Below are 18,255 nucleotides of genomic sequence, written 5' to 3'. Positions count from 1 at the left end.
AGCTAGAATTATAAGAAAAATAAGATGGGTATTTATAAGCAATTACACGGTCATACTGTATAGACTGTTTTGAAAAAACTACCCCAGAGAGGTATGTGCAATTTTAACTGACTTGAGAGAGAGCGAGAGAGAGAGAGAGAGAGAGAGAGAGAGAGAGAGAGAGAGAGAGAGAGAGAGAGAGAGAGAGAGAGAGAGAGAGAGAGAGAGAGAGAGAGAGAGAGAGAGAGAGAGAGAGAGAGAGAGAGAGAGAGAGAGAGAGAGAGAGAGAGAGAGAGAGAGAGAGAGAGAGAGAGAGAGATGCTGCTATCCTTTGCTTTTCACGAGAGTGGCGAGTGTAGCTTTTTGTTGTTGTTGGCCAATCCTAAATCAACAAAGCGGCAATAGGATACAGTAATGAGACTCCATGTGGGACTAAAGTTAGGAGATATCTTAATCAATGGAAGATGGAACTAAAATTGTAGGCTACAACGACCAACGGGCCAACAGGTATACTGCTACTTTATATTCTGAATTGTTTGTAATTGCTGAATGAGAACGTGCATGCAGCCTCAATTAGCCTAGCAAGCTAGCTATCTTAAGTAGCTTCTCCCAGTTTGATGCAGTCAAGATAAGCACCTACTACATAATCATACTGGATGATAACCCAGCTGTGGCAGCTATTAATCTACTGTAGCGTGAGTCGGCTTGGTTGGTTGCCTTCTCTCATCTCTCCCTTCCTCCTCCCTGTTCCGTGTCACTCACTCACACTCACAGTAGCCTACACACACAGCACAGCCCCTGCTAGAGCATCACCTCTCTTTTCCTCCTCTCCCTCGCACATTATCAGCTCCGGATTATAAAGTAGTTTAAAATTGACTTTACTGCTGCTTCGCTCATTCGGACCGGGTCTGGATCCGATGAGGTATACGGAACGGGTCTAGTTGTCCATGGATCCATCCGGAAGGGAAGGTTCCGGATGGAGTTTTTGGACCCGTTCAGAAATTATCCTGGGGCTTTCCCATCAGGACGTATCCGAGGACAACTAGACTCTGAGGCTAAGGAATGTGTGTGTGTTTGTTAGGAATGCAGCTGTCTCTAGATGAATTCAGGACTCAAAAGGGTGGTCCCTACAGGTCAGAGCATCACTGAGTCTAAGCTCTGGCTAGCATGCTCTTAACAGTCAGAGCTACCTCTCAAAGATCTCAGGGAAGAAAATTAACAACTGGATTTTGAGTTCAGTCTCCCACCCCAATGCTCTGCATGCTTCATTAGTTTTAGAGTTTTAGAGTAACAGCAAATCAGAGAATAAAAAATGCTTTACAGACTTCAAGGCTTCAAATAGTATACAAAATCAATCTAAAAGTCATTAAAGAAGAGTGGGGTAAGTGTCAGGAAGATACTATCAGTGGGAGCTGGCTAATTAAAAAGCCACCTCATCATGTCCTCCACTCTGCCCTAGACTTGGTGCGTGGCCTCCAGTTTCTGCGTCCGTGCGTGCAGGCGTGTGTGTAAAACAAAGATAAATAATGTGTGTGTGTGTTTCTCACCATGTCCTCATCTGTGCCCTTGACTTTGTATGTCCTCCAGGTCTTGCCATCGTCACTGGAGGCCACTTTGTAAGACTTGACGTACTCTGGGCTGCCGATACGCTTTGCACCCTGGGTAATTAGTCCTGTGACCCGCATCCTCCTCTGTAGGTTAATCTGTGGGGGAAAAAAGGAATAAAAACAGCAATCAAAAACCTTGTTTGTGTGTGTTTGTGTGTGTGTTCGGGATATTTTATTGTTTCATTTAAGTGATAATGCCAGAGAAGCTGATGTTTGGAGAATATATTGGCACAGGTGTTGTTAAGCCTGAGATGAAGTCGAGGGCCAGCATTATCATTTTTATACAACAGGTTCCCAACATATTAAAAAAAATATTGATTATTATTATTTTGATGAATTTATTCATACTACTATGTCATCCTTCCACAAATATAGGGTTGCTAGGTACGTGACCCAGTCTTTCAGTCTTTTTGTATCTATGGACGCGACCCAATCGTGCTTTTTAAATGTTCCATTGTCATACTGGCTGGCAACGTTCTTATCCCTTGCTTGCTAGCTAGCCAACTATGCCTAACTTACAGTCACATCAAAAAGAAATGAGAGATAATGTCATGTATTTAGCCGGTGGCAACTTGTGGAATAGACATCTGCTGGAATGTGGTTTTATCCAATAAGCATTCAGGATTAGACACACCCGTTGTATAAACTAACAATTGGTCAGATTAAGAGATTTTAAGTAATAAAAAAAATAATAATAATAGCTGTCAAAATGACTGAACCCTTGTTTTCAATACTCCAGCATCCTCCCCTTGTGTATAATGACACAGGCTATTTTTTAATGTTTTATGAGATTGGAGAACACATTGGGAGGAATCTGAAACCAAATATTTCAGGATCCTTTCCCTGCGCTTATGGACTGCCCTTTCCAATTCAAACCACAAACCAATCGGGTTCCAGTCCAGAGACTTTTTGTCGGGCTATCCTGACAAAGCTAAAATCTTGGTCGGCCGAGAGTCGTCTGTTCTTTTGACAAATCAATTGATTTAAAAATTTGTATTTTTTCATATGCACTACCGTTCAAAAGTTTGGGGTCAGAAATGTCCTTGTTTTTGAAAGAAAAGCACATTTTTTGATCATTAAAACAACATCAAATTGATCAGAAATACAGTGTAGACATTGTTAATGTTGTAAATTACCGTTGTTGCCAGAAACGGCAGATTTTTTATGGAATATCGATTACCCATTATCAGCGACCATCACTCCTATGTTCCAATGGCACGTTGTGTTAGCTAATCCAAGTTTATAATATTAAAAGGCTAATGGATCATTAGAATTTTGAAATTATGTTAACACAGCTGAAAACTGTTGTTCTGATTAAAGAATCAATACAACTGGCCTTTAGACTAGTTGAGCATTAGCATTTGTGGGTTTGATTACAGGCTCAAAGTGGCCAGAAACAAATAACTTTCTTCTGAAATTCATCAGTCTATTCTTGTTCTGAGAAATTAAGGCTATTCCATGTGAGAAATTGCCAAGAAACTGTAAATCTCGTATAACGCTGTGTTCTACTCCCTTCACAGAACAGCGCAAACGGGCTCTAACCAGAATATAAAGAGGAGTGGGAGGCCCCGGTGCACAACTGAGCAAGAGGACAAGTACATTAGTGTGTCTAGTTTGAGAAACAGACGCCTCACAAGTCCTCAACTGGTAGCTTCATGAAATAGTACCCGCAAAACTTCAGTCTCAACATCACCAGTGAAGAGGCGACTCTGGGATGTTGGCCTTCTAGGCAGAGTGTCTGTGTTCTTTTGCCCATATTCATCTTTTCTTTTCATTGGCCAGTCTGAGATATGGCTTTTTCTTAGTAACTCTGCCTAGAAGGTGTTTTGCGGGTACTATTTAATGAAGCTGCCTCGAAGCGAGCATAGAAGTAATTTAGCTCATCTGGTAGGCTTGTGTCACTTGGCAGCTCTTGGCTGTGCTTCCCTTTGCAGGCTGTAAAAGTTTGCAAGCCCTGCGGTGTAGTATGATTCGTGATGATCTTAGTCCTGTATTGACACTTTGCCTGTTTGATGGTTCATCAAGGGACATAGTGGGATATCTTAAAAGCTTCCGGGTTAGAGTCCTGCAACTTGAAAGTGGCAGCTCTACCCTTTAGCTTAGTGCAGATGTTGCCTGTAATCAATGGCTTCTGGTTGGGGGTATGTACGTACAGTCACTGTGGATGACTACATCATCGATGCACTTATTGATGAAGCCAGTGACTGATGTGGGGTTCTCCTCAATGCCATCGGAAGAATCCCGGAACATATTCCAGTCTGTGCTAGCAAAACAGTCCTGTAGCTCAGCATCTGCATCATCTGACCACTTTTTTGGACTGTGTGATGTGATGTAATGAGAACCCAGCTGGCTGTATGTTATAGTCCCTGATGTCTCTCTGGAAGGAGATCCTCACCATGAGCTTGTCTACTTTATTGTCCAGGTACTTAACATCAGCGGGTAATATACAAAAAAGTGGTGGATGGTGTGCACGCCTCCTGAGTTGGACTAGAAGTCACTACGAATGCCTCTTCTGTGCCGGCAGCGTCTTGGATCAGCCTTTGGGGTAATTTCAATTGCCTTGAGGGGTACAAACATAGGATCCAATTCGGGAATGTCGTATTTATGGTCGGAATGCTGGTAAGTTACCGCCGCTCTGAAATAAAAAATATCTTAACGTGCACGATCGATTTTGTATTTCCACTCGTTTAATTTGCAAAGAAAAGAATCAGTGAAAATCTCACCCTAAATGTCGTTTCAGTGAATCAAATCACGTTCGTATATATTCCTCAGAGATCCTAGAAGGTAACAAGACTTCACTATTTTATTACTGGTGTAGTATATCCTATAGGACACCATATTTGGTGAGAGAGCAACGCCTTCATGGCACGCTGATGACGCGGGTGGCCATCACATGAACAACTGTAGCTTTGTCAAATAAGCACCAATCGGGGTCAAACAAAACTAGCTAGATCGCCAATGAGCTGGGCTTTACGGGAGTATATGTAAACCATGTATATGTTGTAAAATGTAGCTTCTAACCTTGTAAGACAGCATGCCTTTTCATTTTGGACAAAACATTTGTTATGAAAACTGGTTATGAGTTATGAAAACTGGTTGTTTTGCAAATGTTGAACTTATAATATGGCTACTAATACTTGGAAAGCTAAATCATAATCCAAGTATACAGATTTGATGATATTCTTGTAGAAAAAATGGAATATGAATGTGAATGTCTACTTCACGATTTGCCCAAATGTGCCTTGGGACACACTAAAAGTCTTGAGGATCAGTCATACTCCAAGTTATCAATCTGAAACGTTGCACATACACTGATGCCATATTGTGGGCACTATCTGAATTACAACCAGAGTGATGACTATAACAGTGACCTTTCTCTTGCATTTCGAAGATGGTGGAAAAAAACAGAGGTTGGCTATTTCTTTGTATTTTCTTCTACCAGATCTATTGTGTTATATTCTCCTACATTCAATTCACATTTCCACAACCTTCAAAGTGTTTCCTTTCAAATGGTACCAAGAATATGCATATCCTTGCTTCAGGGCCTGAACTACAGGCAGATAGATTTGGGTTTGTCATTTTGGCGAAAATGCAATGAAGGGGGCTATCCCTAAGAAGGGACACTAATAAAAAAGAATCGATCTGACTCCAGAGTACAGGCCTCAGTGTAACGCTCATTCCATCAACGATAAACACAAATCTGACCATCACCCCTGGTGAGACAAAACCGTGACTAGTCAGTGAAGAGCACTTTTTACCAGTCCTGTCTGGTCCAGCGACGGTGGGTTTGTGCCCATAGGCGACGTTGTTGCCGGTGATGTCTGTCTTACAACAGGCCTACAAGCCCTCAGTCCAGACTCTCTCAGCCTATTGGGGACAGTCTGAGCACTGATGGAGGTGTAACTCGGGCAGTTATGGATGCCATCCTGTACCTGTCAGCAGGTGTGATGTTTGGATGTACAGATCCTGTGCAGGTGTTGTTACACGTGGTCTGGCACTGCGAGGACGATCAGCTGTCCATCCTGTAGCCCTGTCTTAGGCGTCTCACAGTACGGACATTGCAATTCATTGCCCTGGCCACATCGGTAGTCCTCATGCCTCCTAGCAGCATGTCTAAGGCACGTTCATGCAGATGAGCAGGGACCCTGGGCATCTTTCTTTTGGGTTTTTTCAGAGTAAGTAGAAAGGCCTCTTGAGTGTCCTAAGTTTTCATAACTGTGACCTTAATTGCATACCGTCTGAAAGCTGTTAGTCTTAACGACCGTTCTACAGGTGCTTGTTCATTAATTGTTTATGGTTCATTGAACAAGCATGGGAAACAGTGTTTAAACCCTTTACAATGAAAATATGGAGTTTTACTAATTATCTTTGAAAGACAAGGTCGTTTCTTTTTTTGCAGAGTGTATATTTTCACACATTATCATCTGATCCACAAAGTCATTTTCTGAATGACAGTCAAGTGATGAACAGATGTTTTGATAGCAAATGCAATGCAACAACAGCCCAAGTGCTGGAAAAAAACAGATTCCCGAGAAATGTCCATTCGTGAAGACAATTGTACCTGGATCCACCTTGAATCTAATATCCCTAGAGAATTGAGGTTGATCACCTGTTGATGTCTGCTTGCTTTACAGCAGGGTCTCGTTAGATTTAACAGAGAAAGCATCAATGTAATGTGTTCAGATGTGTGTGTGCCTCGGATTGGACACCAAGTATAGTGTGTGCAATTGTGTAAGATAGACTATTGCACAAAATTATTCCTATTAATTATTTTGGATATAACGTCAAAAAAAATCTAAGCCTACGAGACACATTTTACAATACGATCTAGTACTGAAATGACATGACAAATAATTTGTCTTCTATATGACACCTGCAATTTGAAACAATGCAAGGGGTTTGAAGTAGTCTACTCAAACTACATTTTGGAGCTCAGAAATTCAAGTACTGGAATAGGTCTGCCTTGAAACTCAGAACGTTTCCTCAATTTGGTGCTTGAATAGTTCTTATAATTATTGTAGCCAATTCCCGCCACCTTATAATAGTATGAGATTACATTTTTTTCAGTTTTTGTGAGAGAATGATGCTGTGATTCAAAAGGTGACATCAAGGCTACCGCTATCCATGTGTCCCTGAGTCAGCAATATAGGCTACAGAAAAATCGGCATTCATGCATCCAATCTAAGTCAGGCAATGTCCAAATTATTCTCACATATTTTTGAATGTAATAATAATTCAATACCAATATAATGGCAAGGTCTACCTTTTCTTTAAATGATTCTTAAAGTGGTAATGGCCTACTTTTAAAAAATATATCATTTTGTAATCTTATTTTTTTTATGTGTGGGGGGGAGGGTTATATATTAGGTCCTACATGTACAATTGTATAATTTGATTAATTAACCCTTAGCGCTAACACTGCGTCATTCACACAGGCTGTAGTAATGCCGGCACAAACTCTACAGAGTCAGAAAGTACCGGTTGCATACTGTGGTCCTGTCAGATTTAATAACACGCTTTCATGCCAGGCTGGATTAGTCCAGCTGACTTAGTAGACACCTCATGTTGAGAATGTGAACGCTATTTCTAGGCAGTAGTTTAAATCTTAGTGTGTGGAGGAAGTCAGCACTGAATTGTAAACATGACTGATCATATTATTACTTAATTGAATTGTTGTTGTTCACATTTGTTCATGATATACTGAGATATGATTATCCCAGTGAGGGTTTCTGCTGCACCTACATTAACTATTGTACTTCAAGATACACTGAGAGCACAAAACATTCGGGAACACCTTCCTAATTTTGATTTGCACACCCTTTTGCCCTCAGAACAGCCTCATTCGTCGGGGCATTGACTACAAGGTGTCGGGCGTTCCACAGGGATGCTTGCCCATGTTGACTCCAATGCCTCCCACAGTTGTCAAATTGGCTGGAAGTCCTTTGGGTGGTGGACCATTCTTGATACACACGGGAAACTGTTGAGCCTGAAAAACCCAGTAGCGTTGCAGTTCTTGACACACTCAAACTGGTGCGCCTGGCACGTACTACCATACCCGTTCAATGGCACTTAAATTTTTTGTCTGGCCCATTCACCCTCTGAATGGTACACTTACACAACCCATTTCTCAATTGTCTCAAGCCTTAAAAATAATTTAACCTTTTTCCTCCCCTTCATCTACACTGATGAAGTAGATTTAGTAAGTGACGTCAATAAGGGATCATAGCTTTCACCTGGATTCACCTAGTCAGTCTATGTCATGGAAGTGTATAGCCACACATACTGTAGGGTATATATACACTATTTCAGTATTATAAAAAATATGACTGCATGAATGATTGATTTGGTCTTCAGTATAATAGGGCCGGGGGCAGATTCAGGAGGTGTTGAGGAACTATAGATCCACATGAGGAACAGATAGACACGCAGAGCAGGGGTGTTATACCTGAACAATGACAGGGCTGCCAGCTCTAATCCTCAAACTGATTTCAGATGAGAAAACAACCACATACACACGCACTCACACACACACTTTCAGAACACACCGCCCCCAAGCCTAAAACTCCACAGCGCTGAGAGAAGTCTATACCTCTCTACTCACGTCCCAATTACCAAGAAGTCCCTCTCCTGAAACCCAGAGCGCTCCCAGAATCCACATCATCATCCCACGTGGCGTCATTAAAGCCAACCAAACCGCCTCAGTGATTCATATCTGATTTTCCTTATACACTACATGCGCTTGGTTGCTTTTCTCTTGCTCTCTCTGTTTCTCTCACCTTTCCCTTCCACATGTCTCGCTCTTCTCTCACTCTACCTCTCTCCTCAGATGATGTAGTTGGATCATTCTTTCTCTACACCCTCCCCTCCTCGTGCTCTTTGACACGTTCTCTCGCCCCCTCTTCCGCCTCTCTCTCTTCCACCTGGCTCTGTTGCTGTGAGCAACCCCTGATAGTGTTTGTTGTTTAACCTGTTAGGAATGAACACAGTGTTGCCAGTTACAGCCTCTCACTGGGTCCTCATTTATGTGCTCGTTGTCAGAGATACCCAGAAAGATTTACACTGGGTTCCAGAGCCAACGGCACATGGTATCACATAAACTGATTTGATTTGTTGGAAACATTACTAAATAACAGGTGAAAAAATATACAAATATATATAATACAGTTCTATTGTATAAGTGACAGTTCCTATCACTAACTGCTTTCAATATCCCCACATTGTGATGAACCCATGGTTGCTAATACAATTCTAACTAAACCCTTACACTCTTAGAAAAAATATAAACTAAGTAAAACTCTGTGGTGCAGCAGTAAGTCGTTGACTTTAGTAGCCTACAATCAGTTGGAATACCTGGTTCGGAACCAAAAAGTGTTCTACCTGGATCCAAAAATAGTTATCCTATGGGGACAACCGAATAACCCTTTTAGGTTCTAGCAGCTTTTTTTTTAAGAGTGGAGATTTCTGAACTGGCCCCTCTGAGACAAACGTTGGAGAAGTGTTTATGTCTGAGTGAAGGGTGTGTATTTTTCATTTACTAAAAACTTTTGAGGTGTATCACATACATGCTGTGATTCTCTCTATCAACCCCACTGGTAATACATAGTGATGGGAAACTGAGGCTTTCTAAAGACAATGTGCTCACTTAATTGTACTGAAAAATATTTCATTATTCAGAGCATAATTATTTGTTCACAATGCACATTAGGCACATCTGCTGGTCAGCCATAAATAGCAGCGTTTGATTATCAGAGACGTTTTTCTCCACTGTTTTAAGCAAAACTGTTGTTGGCTTTAATAGCCTAAAATCAGTTGGAATACCAGGTTCGCAGCTTACATCATGCAACCTTATTTTGCATTCAAGTTGAATATATATCAAAAACTGAAGCATTATATAGGATGCTTAAGACATAAGCTTATTATACTATACTAAATAAAACAAAATATTTGAACAACAGTGCAGAAAGTGTCATGTCACATCAAAAAATCTAAATGTTGTGCTTTCATAGCGAATCGACCACATACCATCATTTCCCTGAATGTTCCATAGTTCCCTACTCTACCTGCTAAGCTACCTGTCAGGTGAAACTTTTTGAACAACATCCTAACTATATTTGTAATGTACGGTGTGCAGTAGAGGTCAGTGTTTGAAAGCAGCTTGGAATTGAAGAAAGCACCAGCACCACAGCAAAATCTGTGGGATCTTGCATTTTGTAACACACAGTTTGAAAAAACATGTGATCAAAAGAAGCTTCGGACGTCATTGATGACATACTTCTGAAAAGCGATACACACATCTGCACACTGCTTTGAAGTTAGCTGCGTAGCGATTTCGACGCATACCTCGGAGCTCTGGTATCAAACGTAACATCACTAGTAATACACACAGGAGCAGAACCAACAGCTTTTTTGTCCAGTGCTCACAGTTTAATTAGCCAGTTAACCCAATCAGTCAACTGAAACACTAATTAACTGTAAAGGACCTAAGTCCCTTCAACTCTCCAAACAGATACATTTAATACAGTGAGGGATAATTCACAACTTCCTAAACTCCAGTTAATACTGCACTGACACCAATATTCAGATGTACACACAAACATTCTCTCTGGTGCGACGGTTTTTGTGGACACATTCATCTCTGCCTAGTAACCTGAGTGACTCGTGTCTCCCGGCCAGTGTCTGTATCTTACCTGGATCCAGGGCCATCTGTCGTTCTCGGCAGCCGTCCAGGCGTTGACCAGGCCCTTCTTGTTGAGCCGGGCAAAGTAGGGGTACCATTTCTGCAGGCCAAACAGAGCACGGTGGGTGGACGAGGCTGTTATCTGCTGGTTGGAGATGATACCCCCCTCCATGCCCAGTGATCCAGAGCATTCTGAGAGGACAGACATAGGTATGAGGTTAGACGAGGGATGAAATATGAATGCAACCATACTTTTCACACATATCTGTCCAGTGAGTTACAGACATACAGGTTGCATATAGTAATAAGACAGATATGTATAGCTGTGTACCAAAGGGGCAGCATTCTTTCTTCATCAGACTAATCTCAGCATCCACAGTCCCGTTCTCTACAACACTGTTGCTTTTCATTGTTCCTTCCTCTGTCCATGATTTTCTGTTGTAGTCCATCTCTGTCTCAGAGATGAACAAGATGTATTCCTTGGTTGGGCTCCCCTCCGCTACATCAGGCAGAGTCTCAGTCATTGACACTGTGTCTTTTCCTCCGCTAACTGAAATTGTATCTTTATTGCTGCTCTCTCTCACGGATATCCTGTCCTTGATGTCGTTAAGAGACAGGTCACTTTGACTCGTGTTCGTCAAACTTTTGTCGCTGCTCCGGTTCATAGCCAAGACATCCTCAAAGTTTCCACTATGCCACAGCCCTCTCTCATCATAGCCCTTCATTACAGGGCCATCCACATGCACAGGAGCCATGGGTCTTTTCTCCAAGTCCTCCACCAAAAAGAGGGCCCTCAAACTGGCTCCAAAGGAGCTCCGACTATTCTGTCTGGACAGCATAATCAACACAGTCAACAGACTGCAACATAGTTTTTACCTTCAAGGCTGCAGAGCTAAAGTGGAGAGGCATGACACAAATACAGCTCTAATGAAATCATCCAAAGTGTTAAAATCCTTTTCAGAGCACTCAGCTTTTTTCCAGGCCTTATTTCTTCCTACTTAGGAACTGCTAAGCAGCATCTTCAGTTACAATAGCAGCCTTTTAACAGCCACATTTGTGGATTTACAACTCTGCCAATGCCTTCAAAGATAAATGGCTTCTTGTGCTGAACTTGGAGTGCTTATTTTTGTTGTGCCCCCGCTATAATGTGCACCTTGTCAATGGTGTAATTTACCATAATCAAACAATTTCTAGAAAGTCTCATTATAAAGAGAGTTAGATATGTCACATGCCCATTCCAGTGAGTAACTGTGTGCCAAGATATGCCAAATTCTGGCTGCTCTTCCATCAGTATTTTAAGTGGATGCATTAACAACAATTGTTTCGATAGCTGCACAACAGCCCTCAAATGGCAGGTGTTTAGCACCTACTATCCTAGATAATACTTTGAATAATAGCTAGTCTGTGTGCAAACACATCTGGTTTGCTCTCAAATCACACAACAGTTTATTAGATTTCACCTACCCCACGCTGTAGTCAATTAGAGTGATATCTGATATCCATGGGACTGGAATGATTTGGAATGACCATGTAGCAATAATAACTGTCCGTTTTTGGATACATTGGTGCTATCTGGAGAAAAACAGTTGTGCTATAGACATGAGTCTTCTTTAACTTCAGCTCTACAACAAATGATGGACACTTTATAAAGTCAATGCCAGTAGATAATAGGAGATGGACAATCTTCTGACTTATCATATTGAATAAAAACCAAAATCTCATTCTCTTTTCAAAATAGACCAATTCAATGTGGTGCATCTCAACCATTCTGTCCCGGTGTTTCAGGTTAAGAGGACCACTGAGGACTTGAAGAGGTAAAATGGGGCAGCTTCCTCTTCCACAGCCTCCTCTGTATCCACCTTTGCACTAACTATTTTGACTCATCACATACGCTGCTGCTACCACTTATTATCTATCCCATTGCCTAGTCACTTCACCCCTACCCGCCTGTACATATCTACCTCAATTACCTCATACCCCTGCACATCAACTCTGTATGGGTACCCCGTGTTATTGTTACTCGTTGTGTATGTATTCCTCTTATTCCTCGTGATATATCTATCTATTATTTTTCCCTTTTTCTCTCTGCAATGTTGGAAAGGGCCTGTAAGTAAGAATTTCACTGTTAGTCTTCACCTGTTGGTTACGAAGCATGTGACAAATAAAATTAGATTTGAATGCCATTAGAGTGTTTTGCTCAGTGGGGCATTAACAAGGCTGTTATGACACTGCTTTGCAAAGCATATTTTAGGCCTCTGTAAACAATATCCTTGAGCGTTCCCAACTAACACCCTGGTTGGGCAAAAACACTGCTGAGTAGCTAACTATGGCACTATCCTTAGGTGAACAAACCAGCATGTCGTTGAGCTAGGCTCAAGCATAAAGGTGTCTTGTGCTTTCAGACCTGCTTCGTATGCTTAGTTTGTAATGAGTACTTTCCATCAGGCACCCACTTCACATAACTGCATATAATTACGGACAAGTATTTCTTTAACTGACATAGCACTTCTGATTGAGGATGAATTTGTAAACCTGGGTAAGTTAAAAGCTAGCAACGACTAAGCATCCCCTAAACACCCACCCCTCTCTGGCTAACACATATGTTTTCATGCAGGCATGACCAACATGAACATGACAAGGACTTGGGAGAAACCACACTTAAACGTTTGGAAGTCACAGGGTTAAAACTATTGTTGCCTGGGTGGCTAATAACAAAGAAACATTGAGGAGTGATTTCATTTACAGTCCATTGTTATAATATTGTTTTAATTTGTACTATTTGTACTAAGTTTTCCAGCTTTTTTCATTCAACATATGAGGTTAACCTCCTTCTTATAGATCGTTGGCAATGCAATTATGTGAAGTGGGAGGTTTTAGTGGCATAAGGCCAAGGCTCTGCGTCTGTCCTCGTGCTTCTGGACCTTAGTGCTGCTATTGATACCATCGACCACCACATTCTTTTGGAGAGATTGGAAACCCAAATTGGTCTACACGGACAAGTTCTGGCCTGGTTTAGATCTTATCTGTCGGCAAGATATCAGTTTGTCTCTGTGAATGGTTTGTGAATGGTTTGTCCTCTGGCAAATCAACTGTACATTTCGGTGTTCCTCAAGGTTCCGTTTTATGACCACTTTTGTTTTCACTATATATTTTACCTCTTGGGGATGTCATTTAAAAACATAATGTTAACTTTCACTGCTATGCGGATGACACACAGCTGTACCTTTCGAGGAAACATGGTGAAGCCCCAAAATTGCCCTCGCTGGAAGCCTGTGTTTCAGACATAAGGAAGTGGATGACTGCTAACTTTTAACCTCGGACAAAGCAGAGATGCTTGTTCTAGGTCCCAAGAAACAAAGAGATCTTCTGTTGAATCTCACAATTAATCTTGATGGTTGTACAGTCGTCTCAAATATAACTGTGAAGGATCTTCGCGTTACTCTGGACTCTGATCTCTCTTTTGACAAACATATCAAGACTGTTTCAAGGACAGATTTTTTCCATCTACGTAACATTGCAAAATTCAGAAATGTTCTGTCCAAAAATGAGGCAGAAAAATTAATCCATGCTTTTGTCACTTCTAGATTAGACTATTGCAATGCTCTACTTTCCGGCTACCTGGATAAAGCACTAAATAAACTTCAGTTAGTGCTAAATACGGTTGCTAGAAGCCTGACTAGAACCCAAAAATTGTATCATATTACTCCAGTGCTAGTCTCTCTACACTTGCTTCCTGTTAAGGCAAGGGCTGATTTCAAGGTTTTACTGCTAACCTACAAAGCATTACATGGGCTTGCTCCTACCTATCTTTCCGATTTGGTCCTGTCGTACATACCTACATGTACGCTACGGTCACAAGACGCATGCCTCCTAATTGTCCCTAGAATTTCTAAGCAAACAGCTGGAGGCAGGGCTTTCCCCTATAGAGCTCCATTTTTATGGAATGGTCTGCCTACCCATGTGAGAGACGTAGACTCGGTCTCAACCTTTAAGTCTTTATTGAAGACTTATCTCTTCAGTGGGTCCTATGATTGAGTGTAGTCAGGCCCAGGAGTGTGAATGTGAACGGAATGGCACTGGAGCAACAAAACACACTTGCTGTCTCTGCCTGGTCGGTTCCCCTCTCTCCACTGGGATTCTCTGCCTCTAACCCTATTACAGGGGCTGAGTCACTGGCTTACTGGTGCTCCTCCATGTCATCCCTAGGAGGGTGCGTCACTTGAGTGGGTCTTCCTGTCTGGGTTGGCACCTCCCCCCCCCCTTGGGTTGTGCCATGGCAGAGATCTTTGTGGGCTATACTCAGCCTTGTCTCAGGATGGTTAATTGGTGGTTGAAGATATCCCTCTAGTGGTTTGGGGGCTGTGCTTTGGAAAAGTGTGTGGGGTTATATCCTGCCTGTTTTGCCCCATCATCGGATGGGGCCACAGTGTCTCCTGACCCCTCCTGTCTCAGCCTCCAGTATTTTTGCTGCAGTGTTTTATGTGTCAGGGGGCTAGGGTCAGTCTGTTATATCTTGAGTATTTCTCCTGTCTTATCCGGTGTCCTGTGTGAATTTAAATATGCTCTCTCTTTCTCTCTTTCTTTCTCTCTTGGAGGACCTGAGCCCTAGGACCATGCCTCAGGAGTACCTGCTATGATGACTCCTTGCTGTCCCCAGTCCAACTGACCATTCTGCTGATCCAGTTTCAAATGTTCAGCCAGCGGCTATGGAACCCTGACCTGTTCACCAGACGTGCTACCTGTCCCAGACCTGCTGTTTTCAACTCTCTAGAGGCAGCAGGAGCGGTAGAGATACTCTCAATGATCGGCTATGAAAAGCTAACTGACATTTACTCCTGAGGTGCTGACCTGTTGTACCCTCGACAAATACTGTGATTATTATTATTTGACCATGCTGGTCATCTATCAACATTTGAACATATTGGCTATGTTCTGTTATAATCTCCAGCCAGAAGAGGACTGGCCACCCCTCTAGGTTTCTTCCTAGGTTTTGGCCTTTATAGGGAGTTTTTCCTAGGCACCGTGCTTCTACAACTGCATTGCTTGCTGTTTGGGGTTTTAGGCTGGGTTTCTGTACAGCACTTTGAGATATCAGCTGATGTAAGAAGGGCTATATAAATACAGTTGATTTGATTTGTATTGCACTCATCCTCAAACATCTGAGAAGACAGTACATTATGTACAATATGATCATATCTCTCTACTTGCTGTGTATTAGTTGTACTTTGTTCAGAACTTCACCTGGCCTGCCAGAAGGTCAATTCATTGTAAGAGCAGATATGAGTATAGTGGCAAGTCTCCCCAAAAGGCCTTTGTGCTTGCTTAAGTCTGGAATCTCAACCTACGTCTTTGCTCTTGTCAGCTTTGCCTGGTCCTCTGCTTCTACTAACAGAAATATATTGATGGAAAAAGGGTTTTATGTTTCAAAATAACCCAACTTTCTTTGGGGAGAAGAAATATATTTGCTGTCTTATCAAACATTAGTATTAAAGTGATGGCTAAGCATTACCATAGTAACATTGTGTTGACATATAATCCCAATTCCATTTTCAGGTTGGCAATGAATACTAATGTTTACCAAAGGCTGCCTTCCCGTGGTACTTGGCAGAAACCATCTAAATCGCGTTATGCCAGACCAGAGAATATAATACAATTTTGTATTTTTCTTCATCCTTTTCATTCCTCAATCAAAATACGGTTTGGGCAGAATCAAAGAAAAGCACATCACAGGATAGACTTATGACACCTACTGTATTTTCATTATGAGTTTTCACAAGGATTCTTTTCCGGAGCTGTGTTCCTGACTCAGAGTTCAATAATGTCAAAACAATATGCCTTGTTTTTTTTCTTGTCACTCTCTTTATTTTGTTATTTCATCTTCACTACAAAATAACTTGTTTTATAAGGCTTATTTCTTTCATTATTGAATTTCGGACTTTTCCTACTCTGATTTCCCCTCATTGTACGACTTAATATCGCACCTGGATTTTTTTTATTAGTCCTAATGTATAGCTGATATGAGTTCCATGCAATGTAATCACCATAAATCGAATTTAAATGCCATTTCAAAACCGGATATCAGAGTCAGTTTTGTGGCCACAGATGCACAATCGAACTTATCTAATGTTTTGATTATAATAGGACACTTTGTCATATCTGACATTAAATATTGTAAGGTATACTGTCTGTTTGTCATGAGAAAAATCTGTGCAACCATTTATCAAAACCATATCGTTCATTTGTGTGATATTTTCAAAGTACAACGGTAAATTGGTGTGATGCACGATGCAAACTACACTATATATACACACAAGAATGTGGATTCAGCTATTTCAGCCACACCCGTTGCTTACAGGTGTATAATATCGAGCACACAGCCATGAAATCTCCATAGAGAAACATTGGCAGTAGAATGGCCTTACAGTAACTGTCAACGTGGCTCCGTCGTAGGATGCCACTTTTCGAACAAGTCAGTTTGTCATTTTTCAACCATGCTAGAGCTGCCCCGGTTAAATATAAGAGCTGTTTTTGTGAAGTCAAAACGTCTAGTAGCAACAATGGCTCAGCTGCGAAGTGGTTGGACACAAAAGCTCACAGAACGGGACCACTGAGTGCTGAAGCTAAGCGCGTACAAATCGTCTATCCTCGGTAGCAAGTGTTGCAACCAAGTTCCAAACTGCCTCTGGAAGCAATGTCAGTACAATAACTGTTCGTCGGGAGCTTCATGAAATGGGTTTCTATGGCCGAGCAGCCGCACACAAGTCTAAGATCACCATGTGCAATGCCAAGCGTCAGCTGGAGTGGTGTGAAGCTCGCCGCCATTGGACTCTGAAGCAGTGGCAGTCCGACAGACGAATCTGGGTTTGGCCAGGAGAACGCTACCTGCCCAAAAGCATAGTGCCAACTGTAAAGCTTGATGGAGGATGAATAATGGTCTAGGGCTGTTTTTTATTGTCCAGGCTCCTTAGTTCAAGTGAATGGAAATCTTAACGCTACAACATACAATCAAATTCTAGACAATTCTGTAATTCAAACTTTGTGGCAGGTCCTTTCCTGTTTCAGCATTACAATGCCTATGTGCATAAAGCGAGGTCCATACAGAAATTGTTTGTTGAGATCGGTGTGGAAGAACTTGACTGGCCTGAACAGAGCCCTGACCTCAACCCCTTCGAACACCTTTGGGATAAATTGGAATGCCGACTGCGAGCCAGGCCTAATTGCCCAACATTAGTGCCCGACCTCACTAATGCTCTTGTGGCTGAATGTAAGCAAGCAATGCCCACAGCAATGTTCCAACATCTAGTGGAAAGCATTCCCAGAAGAGTAGAGGCTGTTATAGCAGCAAACGGGGGACCAACTCCATATTAATGCCCATGATTTTGGAATGAGATGTTCAACGAGCAGGTGTCCACATACTGTCATATAGTGTATCTTCCTGACTAAACGTAGTTTAACAGCTGTAAACATAAACTCTCTCACTAGCTATCTATTGCGCTCTCTTACCACACACACGATCACTCAATCAAGGACATTCAATTTGTTTTGAAAGGGGTACGTATGTAAAACACGCTTGTCAGGGAATCTCTGGCAGCATCATGTACAATTAACCATGTCCTTATCATATAATGCCTGTCCAGAAAACTAGTTCAGTTTACCTCCCCACCCCACTCCCCAACTGTATTGCCAGGGAAGCCATTCTTTCACACTGAAAAACACTAGCAAATGCTCTAACACTTTATCAATCCTGTAGAAGCAACACTATAACAACGCTAACGCAACTCTGTGACAATGATCTCCTTGTCGGGATGAAGGCGCATCTTTAATGAGCTGTCTGTCAGCCGTGCATCTGTCAGAGCAGAGCAGCTGTGGCTGCCAGCCCTAGGCCTCGGCCTGCTGCCCCCTGTGCATACATCCGCCCCTCCGACAGCACACATCACTAATGCCACCGTCGCTATCATGTGACAGCTGAATCCATCTCCCACAAGGCCAACC

At 42.0% G+C, this 18,255-nt stretch overlaps 1 protein-coding gene across 3 annotated transcripts in view; it reads right to left on the bottom strand.

Moving 5' to 3' along the window:
• edil3a (EGF-like repeats and discoidin I-like domains 3a) overlaps positions 1 to 18,255 on the bottom strand; it is a 262,777-nt gene that overhangs the window by 63,789 nt on the left and 180,733 nt on the right. For all 3 annotated transcript variants that reach the window (XM_020488704.2, XM_020488703.2, XM_020488705.2), the window contains 2 exons: positions 10,274 to 10,455; positions 1,527 to 1,682 (listed from right to left, as the gene is read on the bottom strand). In XM_020488704.2, coding sequence (XP_020344293.1) covers positions 1,527 to 1,682; positions 10,274 to 10,455 — 338 coding nt within the window. The remainder of the gene's footprint in view (positions 1 to 1,526; positions 1,683 to 10,273; positions 10,456 to 18,255) is intronic.

This window comes from Oncorhynchus kisutch, linkage group LG8 (assembly GCF_002021735.2).
Source record: "Oncorhynchus kisutch isolate 150728-3 linkage group LG8, Okis_V2, whole genome shotgun sequence".
Classification (NCBI taxonomy): Eukaryota; Metazoa; Chordata; class Actinopteri; order Salmoniformes; family Salmonidae; genus Oncorhynchus; species Oncorhynchus kisutch.
This window is presented reverse-complemented; position numbering and strand designations above follow the sequence as displayed.